The sequence below is a fragment of the Cystoisospora suis genome (assembly GCF_002600585.1).
Source record: "Cystoisospora suis strain Wien I chromosome Unknown contig_1877, whole genome shotgun sequence".
In the NCBI taxonomy this organism is placed as follows: domain Eukaryota; phylum Apicomplexa; class Conoidasida; order Eucoccidiorida; family Sarcocystidae; genus Cystoisospora; species Cystoisospora suis.
In genome coordinates, this window is record NW_027154677.1 from 78,027 (window position 1) to 99,050 (window position 21,024).

Sequence of the window (21,024 nt, forward strand, 5' to 3'; positions counted from 1 at the left end):
CCCTGCCTGCAGCCATCCCTACACTTAAGAAAGTGCAGTGAATACTTGGAGGCTTTAAGAGCGCATATTCGAGTACGTAGGTGCTCACTGCATAGGTCCTCCACCCATCTCTGTCCCACCAGGAAGCGGTTGACGTCTTTCCGACATCGGTGTACTGGTGTTCACCCCGCTCTCTCCCTCAGAAATGTGAGAAGCTTGGGTGTGTACTGCGAGACAGTGATCCTTTTGACATCTGCAGTCGTCGAGCTGCTTGCGTGGCTTGCTGCGTCTGTACTCGAAAGACCACCGCGCAGGAGGTCCCCCCGTAGGTCTCGGGTCAGTATCCGCACGGCCACCAACGCCGGTAGACTTTCAGATGCCAAAGGCACACCAAGAAGAACTCGGCGACACAGTCAAGAATCAAAGGAGCACACACGAAACGTTACCTAGACGCCCCCCTGCGGACAAACCTGACAAAGCAGTCACGCTGCCCCACTACGTGACTGCACCTGGGGCATTGTAAACCGCTCCGGGAACCAGCTAAAGGAACGCAGAAGACCGTGATCGCGGAGGACAAGAGTAACGCCTCCGGGCCCGACGTGTATTGTTCCTCTAGTTGTAATCTCTCACTTAGATGCAAATCAACGTGACCGGCTCATTAAGAGCAGCGGCGGTCTCCAGTGAGCCGGCACCAAGGACAAATCAGAAACCAGGCCTCAAGATGTACCTATAGAGAGACTCAGTAGGAGCAACAGCTATTGATGAGCCTTCTCGTCTGCAGGAGGTAGCGCCCGGACTGTGGCAGAGCTAGCAGAAAAGTAACTAAGCTTGCCGGGAAAGAAAAGCATCACTCCAGGACGTGTCCCGGAATCACCTTAACCCTTAGATCTGAGACGGGTCCTGTTATGGACCTGGCGCCGGGGGCCGCCCGGCCCGCGTTCGAGGCGTTCCTTCAATATTCAGGAGTTCTACCACACATACTTCGTCGCGGGTACCTCCGTCCACATTCTCGGCGGCATCGAACTTCCTCTTTTCTCTTGTATGTAGCTTATACCTCACGGCTCAGCAAAGCAAGTCCACGCGGTTGCAGCCCCAGATCAGAGACGAGAGGACCCAACAGATATAGTGGAAGCTACCGAGGTTCAAGGCGCTGCATAGACTATTTGGTACGAGCTCGCCCTCCACTGCAAAGATGGGCAGCGTAGCTGCTGTCCTCAATCTTCGGGCACGCAAGCATGTGGGCCGGAGAGCCGTTCTTTGGCCACTCCCACTTCCGGTACGACCTCGAGTAGGTTTCGGGATTCGTGGTCAGTGGAGATCGATGGTTCCTTCCGACAGATCGACACTTGCTGCCTACCTCGTGCTCTTGAGTGGAGTTTCGGACGTTGCTCCAGGGGCCCACCCGCCCCTAGGCAGTTTACTGCCAAGAAGTCAGGCCGCGAGAGCGGCGATACCATACCCGCAATCTCCTGTAAATCTCTGTAGCAGCCGGCACGCCCATTTGCACATACATACTTCTCTCGTCCTCAGCCCTCGATGTGCATCGGCTCTGGGTGTGAACCAGGTGATTCCTACCCAAGGCAGAAATCTCCCACTTTACATTTGCCCTTTTGCGGGTCGATTACCATGGCGCCGGCTTGAAGGGCTAGTGAGCCGCACTTAGACTAGGATTTCTGTATCCCGGTGAGTCTGGTAAGGCTTCCGTAGAAAGGCGGCCGATCGTGGTGCCAACATGTCAGAACCGATTCAGGTGACTACAATGGAAAGCTGACAGGCGACTGCCGACAGCGGCAAGAATGATGATACTGGACAACAGGGGAACCGTGCGGCGTTGTACAGACTACCAGCACTACTAAATACCTTCCAGCTACCTGCTATTCGGCAAACCCGCTTACACAGACGATGCAGGCTATAACAGTTCTTGAGAGAGCTGGAAAGAACCAGCTTTAGATTAAGTAGCACTACTTGTAGCAAGAATAGTTGGAGTGGTGACCCAAGAGCGAACAAGTGGAAGTGCTCCTGCCAGTCCGATACAGAGCATGAGCGGAAGACCATGAGAAACACACGGCTAATACCGGTACGACGCACCACTGACGCCAACCGACGCTACTGACCATAATAGCTACTGGTAGCAGACAGCACCATCTGCATGGACAAGTGGTGCAGCCACTAGGTTGTTCACGTGCTCTCCGGTCAGCCCAACCTAGGGGCGTTGACTTCGGCACTCGGCTGCTTATACAAGCGAGAGCTCGAAGAGCACGGGGCCTGCTCTTAGGGATCAGCATTGGTACTAAGCTAAAGACACCGCAAATCAGGATACGGAACATAGAAAAAAATGTGATCCAAGGCAGTGTACCGATGTGTCTCTTTACGACATTGCGTCTCGCCGCCTTCTACCCTTTGTCGAATTCATCCACTATCTATCTAGCCTAACTCAGGGACGCTCTCCGCGAACGTAGCTCGCAGGGACCCACGGCCGCGTTCTGGCCAAGTTCCCAAGGGAAGGGACAGCCGCAGGCTTTTAGATCTGCCCAGCTGGCTGCCTCTCTGAGGCATCAGATTTCACATAGGGTCTAAGGCTTTCTGTCTTTTCGACTGGGGTGCCGCTCGATATCCCGGGCTACAAACGAGTGCATGCTGTGGCAAAGCTCATACAGCCCTTCCGCCGTCCGAAGGTCGGTCGTTTTTCTGCACTTTTACGTTTTCGGCATTAACCCTGACACAGCGCCGCAGTTTCGAGACTCGCAGCCTGAAGCTCATTACATGCCGAACAAGTGCCACTTGGAAAATGCTCCAACGTGTACGCCGTTTGACGATGCCAATCGGAATCTGAAGAAAAAGCCATCCTACTGCGATCCCTGCTAAGTTGTCTGCTCCGAAAAGAGAAAAGCTCTTCTCTCAAAATGCGTTTTGTCATTCCCCAATCGCTTCTGCTACCGTCTAGAAGCAGAGCTCCCCGCTCAGACGACTGATACCTAAGCAGCATTGCGGGAAGAACTGAAGTGACTACGCTCTACCAAAGCACACTTGAAGACCTGATTTCCTCTCTCGTGTCTTCGTTCCTCTTCACAAAACTTATAAACAAAACAACATCAGTTCTCAAGCAGGAACCTCGACTCCCGTCAATTTGCTCGCGAGGGAAGCCGCGTGCGAATACAAATTCATGCTCGAAATCTTCGGAGAGATCTAGAGAACCGGAAAACAGTAGCGAAGTCTCCGAAGAAAAAATGGCAGGACTCCGAACCACAAGGAGGGCCCGGCCTAGACAGGGACACATGCCGTTTTCTGTGATTTTGTGGCTTTCGTTCGGGTTCCCTTCTGCTTAGCGAACAACTCCCCCACCCAGTGTCATACTGCGAAACGTCGCGCCACGATTTGAAGGTGTTTAAACCTATGAAGAGTTGGAAAACTCTCCAGTGTTATCGCTCTCTCTCTTCCCCTTTCCCGTGGCGCCCTCGATTGAGAGAGGCACCTCTACATTCGTGTCTGCCGCGGTGGCAGGAGTCGGTGTGGATGATGGCGGAGTTCCATGAGAAATACAAGGAGGATGTTGACTTGCAATCATTCGAGGACCAGACGGGACGGACGACAACACCTCCGGTACTTGGTTTGCTCCGCCGTCATGACTCTCATATAACTCACCTCCGTTTTTTTCGTTGGGACTCTGTTGGACAGATTGTCGGGGCCGTACTTGCGGTGACTTTTCATTTTTCCACATTGAATAGGAAGATGGAGACAGTACGGAAAATTCAGGGGACGTAGAGCTAGGACATATGACAGAAGAAGAGCAAGAAGACTGACCCTCGTCCCCAGTGAATGAACAAAAGGGAGCCGCAGGCGCCAAAGGCTGGCCCCACCCGACGAGAAATCCAGCGATATCTGAGGCTGTTACAATTCCAGCAAGACGACCTCTGAAGAAAATGGAAGCACAGAAGCCACAGCGATTCATGCACAAGAAAAGACGCAACTACCTCAATAAGAAAGTGAGCTTGAGTGGAGAAGTCTGTCTCTGGCTCTCATGTTATATTGACTGAACGAGTTCGTTGTCGACTAACCTGCAAGAATCCCACCCGTTCAACAAGGTGTTGCGCACTCTAACTGCTGAAGGAAGCAGAAGACTGTTATGCAGTTGGTTCGGTCAGCAGCGCCTTCACTGATCAGATACTGTTCCACGTGTCCGATAGTATCCATGGAACTGTGTTTCTACCACTACCGCCACGCATGATAAGCACGTACCGAGCGTACCATGCCACGCTAAGCTATGCGTGTGTGTACACTGTGAACAACACGAGAACAGAAACAGGGCAACAGGAACAAACAATGAAATGCTCCGCTGTCTCAAAGCTACTGCGCATAATCATTAAATCTACCCGACCACCCCCACCAGGGGAGCTTTCCTCTCTCTGAAGGAAAGACGCGAGGGCCGACCTTCAGGAGCCTCAAGAACACCACGAATACCTATGAGCCGTCAAAACAAAGACCGCTGTACAGAGAGACACCAACGAAGAGATAGAAGAAAACGCAGTAATCCCGAAACGCAAAAAACGGCCCCGCCCCATAGTAGCACAGCCGGAGGCGACTGAAAGAGAAGACTTTGTGCTGATTTCGGAAAAACCCGTGACCAAAAAGAATACTTACTCAGAATCAAGAAGGATCACACGCCGTAAGGGAGAAAACAAAACACGAAGAATCGCCTCTCGGACAGTCACAGGAGGAGAAGAGAAATTGTCTTCCGTATCGTCATCACCTCCGGCGGCTTCAACTTGTCCCTCACCGACACCGCCGTTGCCACTTTTTGATAAATCGGTTGAGGGCTTCTGCAGGCAGAGCAGAGACCGATGCCGTGCCATGTTACACGAAACAAGCTCAACGTGAGTGCATACAGCACGGCAAGAGCGGAGAAAAGTAGGGATAAGAAATAGCCACCAAAAGAAGCCCAAGTAACGAACATCACTGCTGCAATCCAGATGTAGTTTGTATGCACAGATTTCTGATAGATAAGAAGCGTGTACCGAAGTAAGTTACCAGCAACAGGTACGTAGACTGAATTCTGTAGCCGCCACGACAAGTCAGAAAGAAATAAAAGTGAGTGTTCTCTCCTTCGCCCCCTCGGCCACACCCCGCATGCAGGCTCCATTGACACTAGGGTGGATGAAACGGGTTCGTTGTACAAATGAGAAAGAAGACTTGTGTGCTGATACCAAAAACAAGAGAACGAAAGTACACCTCTTCCCAGTTAAAAAAGATGACACGCTGAAAGGGGGTAAAGAGAAGAGCGCAAACACAAGTCAGCCCCCCCCCCATCTCTCTCTCCCCCATTGCTCACAGAAACCTGAGACACTTCCTAACACGAAGTAGGCACGAACGATCCACTCGCTGCGCAAACTACCATTGAGTCTTTTTGGCTTCATTCCCCGCCAAAAAATCGTGAGCACAGTTATACGAGTCAGAATCTTGCAGATCCCGTTGAAGCACACCACTACTCCCTGCAACCGATGATCTGACCTTACCACAGCCACACGCCTAACAACTGAATCGAACTCAGTTGAAAGAGAATCACTGTGGGCTTTTACGGGCGTTCTCCCATTCTCCCCTAGAGTAAAAGACGGTCCTCCACCACCATGTCTGTACCCGTAGTGACTGGTCCGCATATGCTCTCGCGACGCAGCGGCAAGCTCATTTAGAGCGGCTCTCTGTTTCTTCAGCTGTTCCTCCTGATGCGTGACCTGTGCCAGAACATCCCCTACTGCCTCCTCCATATCTAGCTGAGACTGAACAAACACAAACAGTCATACCCACGCTGTACACGAACGACTACACTATCGCACAGACATCGGTGCCATCCTGCAACAATTACACCATACATAGCTACCTTTACGTGTAGACAAGCATATAGGTACACCAGTAGAAACATGAGTGCACCGGTTTGGCAGGCAACAAGAGTTCCTACGCTTTGAGATGCTGCTCGGCATCTCTAAGGCGCATCCTCCTCCGTTGCATGCGGTGTTGAAGCGATGTCCTGTACACACGACCATAGTGTGTCCAGTTTTAAGAAATATGTATGTCAATTCATTGGCCTCGATTCCACATACACTCGGACTATGTGGGAATTTTCAACTGCGATAACTCTCTACTGAAGGCGGGTAGCACCCCTGTTCAATTCTCTTTTCGTTCTAGCGTGAGTGTACGTGTATGTGTATGAGCGCCTGCCCAGGACCATACGAACAACATACCAGTTTGTCATACCTTAGTACATGACGTTGAAAGAGACCTCTCTCCTCTCCCGCCCATGCAAGGGAACTCTGCACACAGACCTCTAGGGCTAGAAACGATTTGCAGTGAACAGCGTACTCACGAGCCCTTCAAACAGAAACAAAACAAGTGTACCGTCAACGTCTCGAAATCGGAAAACCCTATGCGACTCACTCCATTATGCATGCACTGCAGAGCGAGGAGGAGAAAATGCTGACGAGTGAAACACCCTGTGTAGGCTCCTGCAACGATTGAAAAGGAAAAAAGGACAAAAACATTGTCTTTTCATGACGGTGTGGCGTCCATCTTGTACCTAACGTGTACGTACACACCTGCTCAGGCACGTCCTAGGGAAAGTGTCCCGGTCCTAACATAACTAAATGAACAAAACCTTTCTGCTAGATCGGCATACATCCTGATATGTGTCTGAGAAGCGCACCTTCTGCTTCTGTCTTAAGTGAGCACGAATGCACGTGGGTAGAGCGGCTCGACGTACAGTGTTTAGCTTCACCACGTAAACAGATTCATATGTTACCCAAAGACGACTCAACAGGGAGTAACGGTTTTCTAGGCTCCTAAACACTGTTTCCCACCCTCTGTTCGGTGATGTAAAAGCGTGGAACGTCTCTCAAACCGTCGGGACTGGAGGAACATGATTCCGACACCGTCTTAGGCAACTTTCGCTCCCTCCCACCGCGATACTCGGTGGCTACTATGAGCGCGTGCAGTCACACCGTTGAAGTACACTCGATAGAACGTTACAGTCCGGCACAGTTTGGCTGCGTATACACCACTGAGTCAGGTGTCAATGCACCTCCACAGCAGCGAAAACACGTGCGCAGTCAACTGCTCATGGGAAGTGAAGAGGAATGAGCGTACACATCAGACTCCATCTATACGCCTTCGGGTACGATTGACTCTCCCCCATCTAGGCGGATGCTTGTAATTCAGTATGTAACACGGTGGAGTTACTTTGCTTGAAAAGCAGAGCACCAAGAGCAGCGGGTGTAGGCAGTATAAATAACCCCCCCTCCTACCTTTCGAATCGACGACAGGGACAGCGGCAACATCCCGGGCGTTCATTTGTTCTACAACGCTGAAGAGAGGAGTTTCCCGAGGGACCTGAAGAAGCTCTGTATAGGTGCCCACCCGGAGGTCTTGAACTGCCAAGTCAAACTCCGGGAGATCTCCTCGGAGCTGAAGTAGGCACATCAAGGCGGGCAAGCGGACACAATGGGTAAGTACACCGCCATCAGAAAAAAAAGCAAATACCACGCGGCCCATAAGGAGTTTTTCCGCTTCTGATTGAGACAACCGTACACACGTGCGTGTCTATGTACAACTCTTCGCTGATATTATTTGTTCACCTGCGTACAAATCTATCTAGATGCACGTTGAAGGCTTCTAGAAGTATGGTAGGGGCTGTCTGCTGGACGAACATACACTGAAATGGAAGGGTAAGTACACAGCCTCACACTCGACGGACAGAGCAACGCCACCTCTTTGAGCTCCAGGTAACAGCCACTTCTCATTTGTCCCTCCTCACTAGAGAATACAACACCAACCGCTTCTATCGACACCGATAAGTGTTCGTGCGCGCAGGCAAGTGAAGTAAATCTTTCTGTAAAAAATAGGGGCAAACTTTCCCCGAAGAACGCACAGAAAACCCAGAGACGGACACGGATTTCGGAGCTGGAAAAATGTGCGATACTTTGACAAAATCTTACCATACAGCCATGTGTCCTTGAAAACACCTTCTTTTCCGTGATCTCTGCACCTCTTTAACCAAGTTATGGAATGCCTAAACAACTGTCCCGCTTATCGTGTAACCCGTACAGTAAAGCACAAAATATACGAACACAACCGCAGAGGAATGTGTCTTCTCAGGCGTCTATACAGGTATCTCTCGGGTACGTACACGTGAGTATCTCACGCCCTGTCTCAGGTCGAACACAAGCACTTTACACAGAGAGCTTCTGCCAACTGAACCGCTACCACACACCAGCTAACGAGAACAGTCGCTGCGATGTATCCACGCACTTCGTATACATGTGTAAAGAACGCAACCACGAGGCTGTAACGAGGCCAAAAGCTTTATCCCCGCTCACTATGCTTACGTGCTGAACTGCATGCACGAGGAGAGCCCGAAAAGTCAAGACAATCATAGGAATTTGTCGCTCGGCATTCCATAATGCAACGGTGGCGGTTCTGAAGGCAGGCGGAGGATACACCAGTACACATGTCTCACAGAACTTTCGCACTCCTCTCTCCTCTCTCTGTGACAGCCGATGGCTACTACTACATCTAGCAGGAGGCAACCAAGGCAGCGTTCCCCCTTCGCGTGCGTCCACCCTGTTAGTGTGGGTGATCTCGCACGTGCCGTGAACTACAGAGGGTGTGTTTGTCATGTAAAACCTGTAGACACTGAAAGGAACCTTGGCAGGTATCAGCCCTCAGTCAAGTTGAAGGCAGTACACAAAAGTTACCCAGAAAGAGCGTTCGCGTAGTCACGTGCGCACTGTTTGATCTGCTTACAACCCACATTCCTAGCTCAGAAAACTGAACCTCTCACACGTTTCGTAGGAAGTGGGGGAGCGAATCCAAGATCGCAGGACTGGTGCTTATCGGATAATCAAGACACTGAGCATAGCTTCAGTAACTAGGTGAGAGAGCTCCTCTTTCTTTATGGTCAGTATGTGCTGGAAAAGCATTTTCACCAAACAATTGTACAATTGTACTTTCTACTACCTTTAGGTTCTATTGATGATTTGGGGTGGAACCTCGGAGTTCAAAAGTCTGGTTAGTTAGCCTAGCCAGGCCAGAACGTTGTATGGAAATATGACCTGTCGAGAGAGTACGCCTCCTATACACAGACGTGCCGCTGCCAAGTAGCCCAAGGTTCTCAACGTACGCCATACATAGACAGCCTCACTACAATTGCCTAACAAAGAAGTCGAGTACGATTGACAGGCAAGCGAGAAGGCTAAATCAGCTATGTTAGGAGGAGTGAATGGACATATGGGTAGACCAGGTAATCTGAACAGACAGATTGGTTGTATAAATCACATACCGCATACGCATCCATGGGTGCACACACAGACATGCGTACAGGCTTGTGGTGATATTTCGCACTGATTCACACGAGCTAACAATGGCAAAGCACGGCCACCTGTCACAGACTGTAGGCTGCGCTGCGGCTGGTGAGGAGAGTTACCGCCACCAGTCCGCGGTCGTCTACAAGGACATCAGGAGGTGACAGAGGGACAAGCTGCGAGCGTCTGCGAAATACCTAGTGGCGTGAGAATGAAGACGTGCAGCGTTCAAAGAAAGAAAGACTGGCAATATCTAGGAACAGTAGACGAATTTCTGGAGCGCAAACAGCACCCGGGCACGAGGGAAGCTTGCCTGTTCTGAAGTTGCAAGAGAAGGGCGTCTAGGGGCGGTCTGTCGGGTTGTATATACAAGACAGGCGAAGGCGTCTTGTATACCACTGCAGAAGACATTATACGCAGAAACAAAGAAAACTTGTGACTCCTTCCGCTGGGTTGAATCTACCTAGCCGCAGACTAGCAGGCTTCAAGTCTTGTCAGCGGCACGACAGCCGCATTGTGAAGCCGCGCTGGTAGACCCTTGACAAAGGAAGCGGAGAGAGCTGGCGAATGTACAGACTCTATTCTTGTTTTGCTTAGACTGGGGATCCTGCTCAGCATGATACATATCGACGCTTCATGAGCGGCACAACATAGGCGCAGCCCTATACGTACCTATGAGCATGTGCGGCAAATGTCTAGCACGGGTGCGGGCATGAACGTGCGTGACGTTTACACCGTATAGTATACACCCACATGAAGTGCTGCAGTCGCCAACAGGTGTATCTGACATGAGAAAACAAACGATGAGTATATGAAAGCGACTATAAGACTCGCACCTTTGTCCAAGGGAAGGACGGAAAAGTCTGGGGCTTATAGCCTGGTCCCTCCACCGATGCCATATTTTAACGTGGAGTGTACGGGAACTCGCGAATACTATTGGTGATGAAACAAGGTTGGACACGCTTACCTGTTTCGGTCTGCTTGACTTCGCAGTGTGTAACTACGTATGTATGTGTATGCTTAGGTAGCGGTGGAGGGCACGGGATTCAATTTACCTGACACAGACGGCCATCTCGATGAGAAGTACAGACACTCGCGTGCACTAGGCACGCAGATGTTACTGGTCTCAGAGCCAGCGCTCCACAGCTACACGTGCATGCACGTAAATACGCAGTTACGCAGCATGAAGTCAGTCAGACAGAAACAGATACGCATATGTGTCCACATAATATCACAAAGAGTATCCGACAGTCCACGTAAACTGTTACACACCGGCATATACTTACACTTTACAGCATCCAATATCCCCCCCCACAATATCAACTACACCATATGAGTGGCAACTATCATACGCAATAAATTGGATCACACCACATATGATACATCACTAGTTACATAAACATGAGCACGATACAAAAACATATATGCAAATGGAACAGTCTTATAGACGAAACACATGACTAAGGGCGAAGAGACACACACCTTGTCCAGAGAGAGAAATATACTCGGTCCCGGGCGCACTGCTTCGACAGAGACATCTCTAACGAGTTTCATCTCAACTTACTTCTCCACTGCTGCAGCGTCCACGTCCATGGTGGAGGGGCATTCAAGAGAATATCATCTTCTGAGGCAACGTCAGAGCCGCTGAACAAGCTAACAGGAGAAGGGGAAGACGCCACACATTCTTCTGGTTGTCTCTCTAAGTTTTTTCCAGTCAAAGCCGACGAAGCGTCTGCTCCGCAGAATCCGTCTCTTTTATGCGACTCCTCGTGTCCCTCAGTCGCCCCCTCTTTCCTTTTTCTGCTCTCTGGCGTACACCCGCCTGCAGTACTCAAGCCACGACTGTGCCCCGCCACGGGATTTCTCACACAAGTGCTTGTACAACCATTTTCTGCCTTTTCTTGAGCTACGGCCGTCGCAGACATCTTTTTGGCATCTGTTTTTGTCTCGGTACGTTGCCCTGCACCCGACACACACACTATCTTTCCGCCGTCTTCACTCTTGCGCGGGGTTTCTCCCTCTTTCCTTAGCTCTTGTGTCCTTTCCAAGTACAGGTCAGCTTCCTCCCTCTTGGCGCTACCCCTCAAGCCCGCCGAGACTTCAGCGAGGAGTGCCTCAACCGCAGCGGGGGCTGAGGTGTAGGAAGGAGATGAACAGTAACTTCCACCGGGGTTTTCTGTACGAGTATGACCATTGGAATCCCCCCTCGGGTCATCGCCGACATGATCTGTTTTCTCCTGAGCGCCTCCTTTTTCCTGCCTCTCCCTCTTCTCTCTGTTCTCTCCTGCTTCTCCCGAGAAAAGAGAATCTCCATCCTGGCCGGCAGTAGGTATGTCAGTACCTTTTTCTACTTCTTCATCCGTGTCTGGCGGGCGACCTTGAAGCCATTTGGCCCACCACAAGAAGAACGCGGACAGCTCCTTTTCATCCATGAAACCTGCGACCTGCCTTGCGCTCTCATCGTAAAGCCAGACCCCCTGCGCTCCAACTCCCTTCGCCACCTCTCCCCGCATTCGGAGACAGTTGTTCCGCAAAGAACCCCCTGGGAGAGACCGCGAGGACGCTCCTCGTGACGGGAACAGATCGTGCCCGCGTGCACTGTTCTTCCTCGAAAGACTGCTTTGTGAGAAACCTGCACTCGCTCCTCCTGACCCCCCCGCACACAGGCTCCGCGGACCGGCGGTGTGTCTCAAAGTTGCCAGTCCCTTCGAAGCGTCTCCTCCGCCCTGATGCTGTTGTTGTACGCCGCCGACCGCCTCTCCTGGTGAGAAGGGAGAAGAATGAGGCGAGGATGACGGAGTACTCGCTTGGCCGCTTCGAAGATTCTCTTTCCTACTGCCTGCTGTTGTGGTTTCCACCGAACTCGGGGGGGACTGATCCGGAGCAGGAGTGGACGCTGATAGTCGGGAAGAATCCCCATGAGGAGAACTACACTGCGGTGGAGAAGAGCGAGATACAGACGACGGAGAAGGAGAAGGCGACGAGACCGCTGTCGGGTCAGGGGGATGCTCCGGTGGAGCTGAAGATGCTTGTGCAAGAGAAGGGTGACGTAAGGGAAGAGGGATGCAAGAAAACGGTTGATAAAAAAACTCCTTCAGAGCCTGGAAAAAAAGACAGGCATACGCCAAAGAAAAGAGGATAAATCATAGTCGGGGTGCGATCCACTACGGAATTGGCATTCTACCGCCCGCTCGTCTTCTGCTGACACAGCTGCAAGAAAAAACTGATCTGCGATCATATCTGGCGCAACAGCCCTGAGACGAAAACCCACTCCAACCGTGCTGTAGGGACACGTAAGCGCATCTGTGGGACGCTCGAGTTAGCCGCTTGTTTGGATCAGAGCAAACAATGCAGTGGCCGCTGCACGCGCCTGATATCGCACCCCCTCTGCCAGTGCGGAACTCACGCTACATCGTTGATCTTCAAAGTAACTCCGCTAACGGAGCTCTCTGTGACACAGAGGAGTGTCGGGGTAGCGGAGCGGCATTTGTGCAGCGCATTCTTCCCCAGTTATTTGAGAAGCCGCACGAAAATCACCCGCAGACAAAACATGTACATCTCACCTGCAAGGCCGTGGAGACGAAAAGGCGACTGTCGAGAACAAGAAGTTTTGTAAGATGAGGAGTAACATCAACAACTTCATTGTGGGAATAGAACTGAATCATGTGCTGGAAAAGTAAGGGAGCCGCTGGCATGGTTGTGTCAGCATCGTCAACCGCATCCTGACAGATCAACAAGTCTCCCTCTCCTGCCTGCTCTCCCTCGACATCAGGCCTGCAGAATCGCAAGACTGCACCGCTACCAGGGAGACAGCTACCAGGAGGCCGTCCAGGACGATGCGAGGAAAATCTTGTTCCCGAAAGAACAGCTTCACCAGGAGCCGTCGTGGAGACCGGTGGGGGGGGGTGCGCCCGCGCCCCTCCCATTGCCACCGACCCCACAGGCATCCTCGGGTTCTGACTGCTGCCTAGTTGAGAAAAGGAAGGAGCTGCAGCCATCCCCCCACCAGGGCACTCAGGCAGCGAAGACGCACCTCCGACAAGCGTGCTGGAGCCCAGGAAGCACTGCGGTCTCTCTGAACCCCCCGCCCCGGCAGTTCCACCTCTCGCGCTGACGTTTCCCGAAAAACCAAGAGCATCTCCGCCGCCTCGCCCTCCAACCACGCTAGAGCCCAACAAATGAGACGGCGGAGGTAGCCTTATCCCTCCCCCGTGAGGGGATGTGGGCAAGGCGGGGGGGGCTAGGAAGGGAGGGACAGGGCCCCTGAGAAGATCACCATAGCATGGGGGATGACGAGACTGCCAGTTTTCAGTTTGTTCACTGCCGTCAGTCCTTCCACCGGAGGGAGGAAAATTCATCTTCGAAGAGAATGCACACGCGTTAGGATGGACATGCGGACGGAAGTGGATCAGTACATACAACCAGTGACACCGGAAAAGCGCCCATCGAGAAACCCCGTTCAGCACCCCTAGCCTGCCTTCTCACGTGCTCTCCCGCTGGGCCCTCAAGGGCATCATCTCGCTGCTGGGTGAGCGGACCAGAAGTGCCACGTCATGACAAGGCCAGCAACCTGTACGTCCCACGCATACTCGTGTGTATAGCTTCTGCTCCGATCACGTGTACGGGCTCCTCAGCCTGCAGCCGTCCGCTCGCAGGTCGGTAGGGCGTTAACCTCACACGAACTCAGTAAAACTGTCGTCTCCTATACTCTCGGGAAACAGAAAAGTAAAGACGTCTGATACTCCACTTCGAAGTACAACCGAAATGTTAGACCCAGGACCGGGACAGTTTCCCGCGAAACCGCTTGAGGTCAGACAGCCACGCACCAAGAAGCTCACTGTTCACCCTGCGCATGCATGCCTGTTCTGTTTCCTTCTCCAGCTTTTCTGAAGCACCATGGGTGATTTCGACGAGGCAAGCAGTGTAGGAGGCAAGTACAAACATGGGAAGAGAAGAGCGCCAACGTCGAAAAGCAAGACCGGCGCCACAACAATCAGAGACTCCCCCAGTTCCAACCCACCTCCCCCCACCCCCTCTCGGCAATGAGCTCGTCAATACGAGCTGTACAAGGCCAGCAGGCGCGCAGCAATCCCACGCTAGGGTGCATGTACACCTGCTACTGTGAGGGAGTAGAACAGAAGCAACGCAATCAGACTCGGCGGAGCTCAGAAAATAAAACCCGACAAAAAGACGGCCTACAAAGGCGAGAAGGGGGAAACGTCCGTGGCTCGGGAATAGAAAAAAGAGGAAAGCACGGAATGGTGAAAACCCAGACGTACGCGAAGGGGGAAGAAAGGTTTCCCCTGAGTCTAAAGAAGAGACAAGAGCTAAAGGCCTACTCACTTGGCCGCAAGGTGCCGAAACACCCAAGAAAGTCCGCGAGGCGGGAATAGGAAGGGATAGAACAGCAGGCACCACGACAGATGTAGAAAAGAAGGGCTGGAAGAACTTGGTTAGGAAAGCGAAGGAACGAGTGCACAGGACAGCCCGAACAAAGACCGGACGAGGCTAGACATGAAAAATACTTCTCCAGGACAGCTGGCTCCTACGGGGAAGGAGAGAAGGTACATCCGCCGTCAGAAAAGATCACGACCCAGGCGGGTGAAGCCCCACGAGACAGAACACCCATGCGCACAGAGCAGGAGCATCGAGAGGTCAGCAAGGAATACCGGAACTTGGCCCTCAGATAAATACGCACTCATATGCGACCAGGTATAGTGTACTGGAAAAGGGAACGCTGAAAAGACGATGACGGAGCTCTCTGACGTGCCCGGGGAAAAGAGCCGGGATCCTATCTAGAGGACGGCGAAACTGACAGTCGAGATAAGAAAAAAGCCGCACCAAGGCACCGAATGACCTAGTGTATGACCCTGAGTACATGGAAGAAACTGGAGAAAAGAAGGAAAGAAAAACTGAAACACTCGTACAGTGGGGTGCTGAAGAGTAGAGTAACGGGCGCACCGGAAGAATTCCATGAAGAGGGCAACGATGGCCCACTCGCAACAGCCGTCTTCTCTGGTAGGGGACTTAAAAAAAATGGAGCTAAAATGAAATACTTTCTGACTCTGTCAGAAGAAAGAGGACTTTGTCAGAAAGAAAGGTAACCTAGGCGGAAAGCAGAGGAAACAAGCTAACATCCTGGCGACCGTGCCGTAGGACTCCTCGTTTCAAAATTTCTCTTTCTGCATGCAAATGCATCAAGAAGAGAAAAAGTCTCCAGAACTCATCCTTACAAAAACTCCAAGTTAGCAGCGGAAAAAGGTCTTCCGCGTTGTCCACCAAATGTCAGAACCTGTGCTATATCTCGGCTCTAAAGAGGTTTTTCGGCAGCAGAAAGAGATCCGTTTCCACGTAAAACTAGCATGCTCTCACTGCTTTGTTTTGCAAGGTCGTCCTCAGCCTTGCGCAGATCCGTACCCATGCGAAAGCCTAGACGGACTGAGATGACAACTAACACTTGTAAGCCAATGCCACTGTCTTCGAATATGAAGAGGGCATAAATGATGAATGTAAGGTTTGGACAGGAGGCACCGGGGCCACACTAGCCGGCAACAAGGGCGAGGCAGGCAGTGACGAATCCGGAGAATATTCGACTTTAGAATCTGACACCGCCTTCAGCTTTCGTTACATCTTTTTCCTGACCTCTCTACGTAACTACTTTGTTATAAAACCTGTAGGACAGCGTTCAACCAGCTGATCAGGAACGCCTCGTAGAGCACCGTAGAGAGGTCCACTTCGTCACCCGTTCAGTCGAGATCGTCTCCCTCTTGTTTCACTAAACGAGATTGTGAACACAGTGACTGAGTCCCCCACATCTGCGCTGCCTTCACGCTGATTCGTTTCAAGTTGGCTTGGGCTGGTGCACCAGTTACCAGAAATCATACTCTTGCCTTCAAACGGTCCGCCCCCAGATCCGCCGGCCAGCGACGGCTGTGACTGCTTTGGAGTCAGGGTGTAGAGGATCGTTCGGAGTGAAGCGGTAGCGTCACATCGACTGTACGCTGCTTTTCATCCGGCCTGGGTGTCTTGTGGAGGCGGAATGCTGTTCCTCATCAAGTAAACCAACACACGAAAACGTCGACTGCCGTAGATTATTCTTGTAAGTCGAGAGACCTTCTCGGAAGAGATAGTTCCAAAAAAATAACTTATTTGCGGTGAAGTTTTGATGCGTTTAGTATGCTGCCCGCTGTGTCGTCTCTCCGTACCGCCCAATCGCATGCCAGAAACGCTGAGTGGCATTTTCCAAACATTTCTCCTCTAGTCGATCCCATCATCTTGGACAATAGGATCTAGAGTGCATACGTCGTATAGCAAGTGTACAAGGAATCGAATCCGAACTTCAGCCCTTCACAAAAAAGAGCTCCCCTCTAAAGCCAGCTTTCCTTTCAAACAAAAAGACTTCTGTTGTTGATATGAACCGTGGACAGAGAAGCTGGTGTGGGAGACCTCGCCTCAAGCAGACAATTATGGTTCACGTACCAAAGGGAGGAGCAGGTGAAAGAGGCGAAGTATCTTCAAGACTGCTAGAGCAGCCTACGAATAGTTAAGGAAAGGAAGAAGAGAACAACGAATGAAGGAAATTGAGTGTGTAAAGCATGTTAAGTGCATAAGTGTGATCAGGGATATGTGTGGAATGCGCAGTTAAGTGTAAATGTGAGGTGGAATTGAGGGGAAGGTTACGACCACCGTGGCCACGAGAGCGTTGCGAGAGTGTCGGTGAGCTAGCGGAGAAACTATGAGAGATAGAGATGGAGAACGAAGCCAGACCTAGAGTAAATAAGTCACAGTAGTGGAAAATAGCGAACTTCAGTAGCGAAAGCAAAGAAAAGAAGCTGAGTTCCGCTGTGAGCTCGCGTGGCTGGCGAGAGTGTGTGTGTGTGTGTGTGTGTCAGGATTCACTGCTCCTGACACCCGCTCACCTCAAACGGGAGAGCGGATAAGAGCAGGAGATCATCAGTGTCAAGGGGCCATGGGCCGGGACTACTGCTGCACGACAACTAGCGTGGACGAAAGCAGCACCGATTGAGATGGTTCTCAACGAAAACCTGTCAGCGAGAAAAACTGCACAACGCGAACTCCCTGACCGTCGGGCAACCACCGCGACGCGGCGATGGGGTACGGCGACAACCGCTAGCATCGGTCACCCTGGTCCGAGCCGTGTGAAAACAAAGATGCTGCGGTACTGTGGTCAGCCGGATTTCAGGAAAAAAGGTGCGGAGTAGCATCATCGCGTCAGCGGCTTGGCCAACTAGCCGCTGCCTTAGGAGCCGGGACCGCGAACGAGGAGGAACCGAAGCCCCGAAAGAACTAGGGGGACAAACTCAGAACTAGGAAAAGAGGATCATAAAAAAAGAAGTATAAGGGAAGTTCAGTCTTTTAGTTTCACCTGCTAGTGTTTTCTGTTCTTCTGCGGGAATAGACGAACAAGAAGTCACATCGCTCATCATCGAAGTGTGTCTTGGAGCCCGACGGGCGCGAGGAAACGAACTTGTTGTGACCAACGAGCTGTGAGTTCGTTGCCCAGCATTTATGCGGTGAGCCCCCATTTTCTTATTGAAGAAGCCAGCTTCACAATTCCCAGGCTTCTACTCAACTAAGAGTTGTCGGCTCGCGGCCGCTCCTTTTCACTTGCTACCGCCCGTTCTCGCCTGGGGGCAATTCATTCTTCGTGCCCGGCCGGCCAGAACGAAACTACCTTAGAGGTAGAGGTGCCCGTCATCAGACGCGTGTGAGTGTGTCGAACAAGTTTGTGTCAGCCCTTAAAACGCTACAGGCTTGACAACGCTCGTAAACCTTCAGTAACGCCGCATAAGGGCAGAACATCTTCTCGAGGGGAGGTCCTGCTACCCCAGGAGCCCGACATCCTTAGGCGGCCTACAAAGTCACACGGAATACATATTGTTCATCTGTGGCGTTTGCATTTCGGACGGATCCGCATACGTCTACCGAGCAGTCACCATATGACATAGTCTACGGCAACGACCCAGTGCTCCCCATTGACAGGGAATTCCTGCACGCGACCAATCTCGCACCGCCGGACACTGAGGAGGAAAATTTTGAGAGGCTAAACAGGTTTGTCACACCGGTACGTCTCGCCGTCTGGCTTCTTTTCCGCTCGCGAGCGGAAAGAAAGCCAGACGGGGAGACCTACCCCGGGCGACTTAGCACTAGTTCAGTCTACAAAACTACATAGGCAGAGAAGTTCACATATCTGGGCCTCCAGGTACAGTGCACCGCATCGTGTGCTTGCAGCACACCCAGGGGGCTCATTCTACGATGTCCTAGATTTGCAGACGAGTGTCACTCGAGGACTGATTCACGGCTTCTCTGACGGTTTACCCCATCTGTTCTCATCCCGGATGTCTCACCGGACCCGTACCTTGCAGATCCGTATACGCCAGAGGCTAAAGGGGCGATATTCCGGGATAAGGAGATGCCAGCTCAAGGCAAGTCCCCGCCTCGGATGCAAGACAGTCCAGGGATGAGGTGACTCGAGGAGGCGGGGACGCCAGGCGCAGACCCGCAGGAAGAGAGGAGGCGGGAAGAGAAATTGTGGATGTTCTCGCGCACCTACTGATTGCACCGAGCAGCATGGGTAGCTGCAAGGAGGCAGCATCCACTTAATGGCCAGAGCAGCGTGAGTAGCCGCGTGAGGCAGCCACTCTCTGACTGGACAAGACAGCGTGCGTAGCCAGGGGGAAGCGACACTTGCCGACTGCCTAGAACAGCAGTAGTCGAAAGGGGGCACCCACTGACTGCATGGGGCAGCACGGCTAGCCGAAAGGGTGGCACTCACTGACTGCGCACGGCAGTATGAGTAGCCGTAGAAAGCAGACACCCACTGACCGTACGAAGCAGTATGGCCTGCCGGAGGTGTGCGGCATCGAGCGCCCAGGCAGAGGGCGGCAGTCGAAGAACCGAAACCTGATCATGGCAACGAGAGGTTGCCCAGCTATGTGGGAGGGAAGTATGATATCTCGTGTGGTGACCCCGTGAAGTCCGTGGCGAAGCCGTGCCTATGGGCGAACGTGTGGTGCCGTGATCAGGGGACGTATCCCGTGGTGCGCTGCCGCCCCCCCGGGGCAGATTGTGCGGTCTCGGAAGATCGAATCTTGGGCGGAAAGGGCGAACTAATCTTTCAATCCTGAAAAGTGATCTTGAGCCTCCTTGCCGCGGACGGAGCAACCCGCTGATCTCAGCGGTAGCTCCTCGGAGACGCTAACAGGCGTGATGACTGTGGACTACGTGTAGGTGTCGAATCCACGCTGCGGTCGGGGGGTGCTGTGCTGTGTTCATGAAGTGACGCGTGTTGGCGACCTCCGGCGCTGCGGATTGTCGGCTGTGCTGCCGCAGATGTCGCAGGTCGCGGGTGCCCGAAGGTTCGCACTCTTGCGCAGTAGGCCCCCGGAGTAGTCTTTACAAATGTGTGCTTGCGTGAGCGTACGCAAGACCCGCGTGTTTCCGGGCTCTGTTTTTCATAGTTTTTCCTTTCCATATCAATCTATCAATGCGGCAGCTGCTGATGGGACAGGAAGGGATTGTCTACCGTTTGCGCCATCCGCCTCCCATCTCCACTCGCCAACCTTGTTCTCCGCGCATCAGTCCCTCATACAGAACCTTCGTGGCGCATCGCTCCAGAGGAAACTACTCTTATCCAACTTCGGTGAACAGTGAATATGCGAAGTATGTTCAAGCGACTTAGTACATTCTTGCTTTTGTACGTCGATAGTTTCGTTACTACTCCGGGGCTGTGTAAGACACTTGCGAGTTGTGGGCAAGAAGGGGGAGTCGCCGAAACTGGGGAGAGATGTCCACCACCGACAGCCTTTTCTTATCTTCCAAAGGAAATGGTCGCCAGGTACTTGGCTGCCGAACAATCGGACACCCTCGCAGCCGCTGAAGATAGATGATAGATTTTCGAAGTCGAGAAAAACAAGAAGAGCAGAAGGCGTAGGAGATACGAGCTGCCAGGTCCATCCCCTTGTGTGTTGCATGCAGGAGACGGTAGATAATTCTGTACTTCCCTTAGTCGATTAAGCCTGCTAGTAAATCGTGTCGGTGCTATTCCCTTGTTGGTGCCTCTTCCGACATACGAGTCAGAAGCAATGGCGTCAGCTTGCGAACTGTTTTCTTCTGAGCAGGCCTTTTGTCGCATGTGTCCGTAGCATAGATCTCAAGCATCTACCGCTATGAGCAGCGTTTCTTCCTCGCAGTCTGTGCCAGGAAAGGAAGGAATACTACCTCCGGCAAGGTATCGAATCTCATGGCAACGCCATTTTTTCTCCGCATAGCTTACGGAAATTACACCGGGGGGCTAACGTGTCTACGTCACTTGTGTGACGCAAACATGCACTTCGAGTGCCCACTCACACGGCGCAAAAACTCGATCGACGGAGGAAATGTGTCTGTCTCTTGTTCCAACGCCGACGTGAGACCACCCGGCGGCAAACAATGGAGACGGACTGTCTTCTGATGACGTGACAATCCTGTTGGTAAGGAAGGAGAAGCGACACAAGCGATCAGTACTCCCGTGCCAACCCGCAGGACGTTCGTGCGTTCTTGCACCCAAGAACTACTGTTGACTGCGTTTTGTCCCGGCTTCGAGCTAGACGATTGACTGCTCTGAGACGGCAGGCTGAAGGGCCCACTTCGCCCGCGTTTGTCCGCATCGCAGCCAACATCGTCCCCAGTCCTGCGTTCT

The 21,024-nt window shown here is 52.3% G+C and overlaps 1 protein-coding gene across 1 annotated transcript; it reads right to left on the bottom strand.

Annotated features, from left to right (window-relative positions):
- Positions 1-3,164: 3,164 nt before the first annotated feature.
- On the bottom strand, positions 3,165-15,595 carry CSUI_004140 (cbs domain-containing protein). The gene is made up of 9 exons (XM_068064335.1): positions 12,887-15,595; positions 10,888-12,424; positions 9,637-9,721; positions 8,349-8,439; positions 7,269-7,428; positions 6,406-6,473; positions 5,490-5,750; positions 4,618-4,796; positions 3,165-3,890 (listed from the first exon to the last, which is right to left on the bottom strand). The coding sequence occupies exons 1-9, from the start codon at positions 13,679-13,681 to the stop codon at positions 3,371-3,373; spliced, it is 3,696 nt and encodes a 1,231-aa protein (XP_067923697.1). The 5' UTR covers positions 13,682-15,595; the 3' UTR covers positions 3,165-3,370.
- Between the last annotated feature and the right edge of the window lie 5,429 nt (positions 15,596-21,024).

Excerpts from the sequence above, each read along its gene's own strand:
- CSUI_004140 (XM_068064335.1), bottom strand. The coding sequence starts at position 13,681 with ATGAATTTTCCTCCCTCCGGTGGAAGGACTGACGGCAGTGAACAAACT. Across the intron at positions 5,751-6,405 it reads TGCAGTGCATGCATAATGGA|TCTCAGCTAGATATGGAGGA; the intron begins GTGAGTCGCATA and ends GTGTTTGTTCAG. Across the intron at positions 4,797-5,489 it reads TTGTTAGGCGTGTGGCTGTG|AAGCCCTCAACCGATTTATC; the intron begins GTAAGGTCAGAT and ends CTCTGCCTGCAG.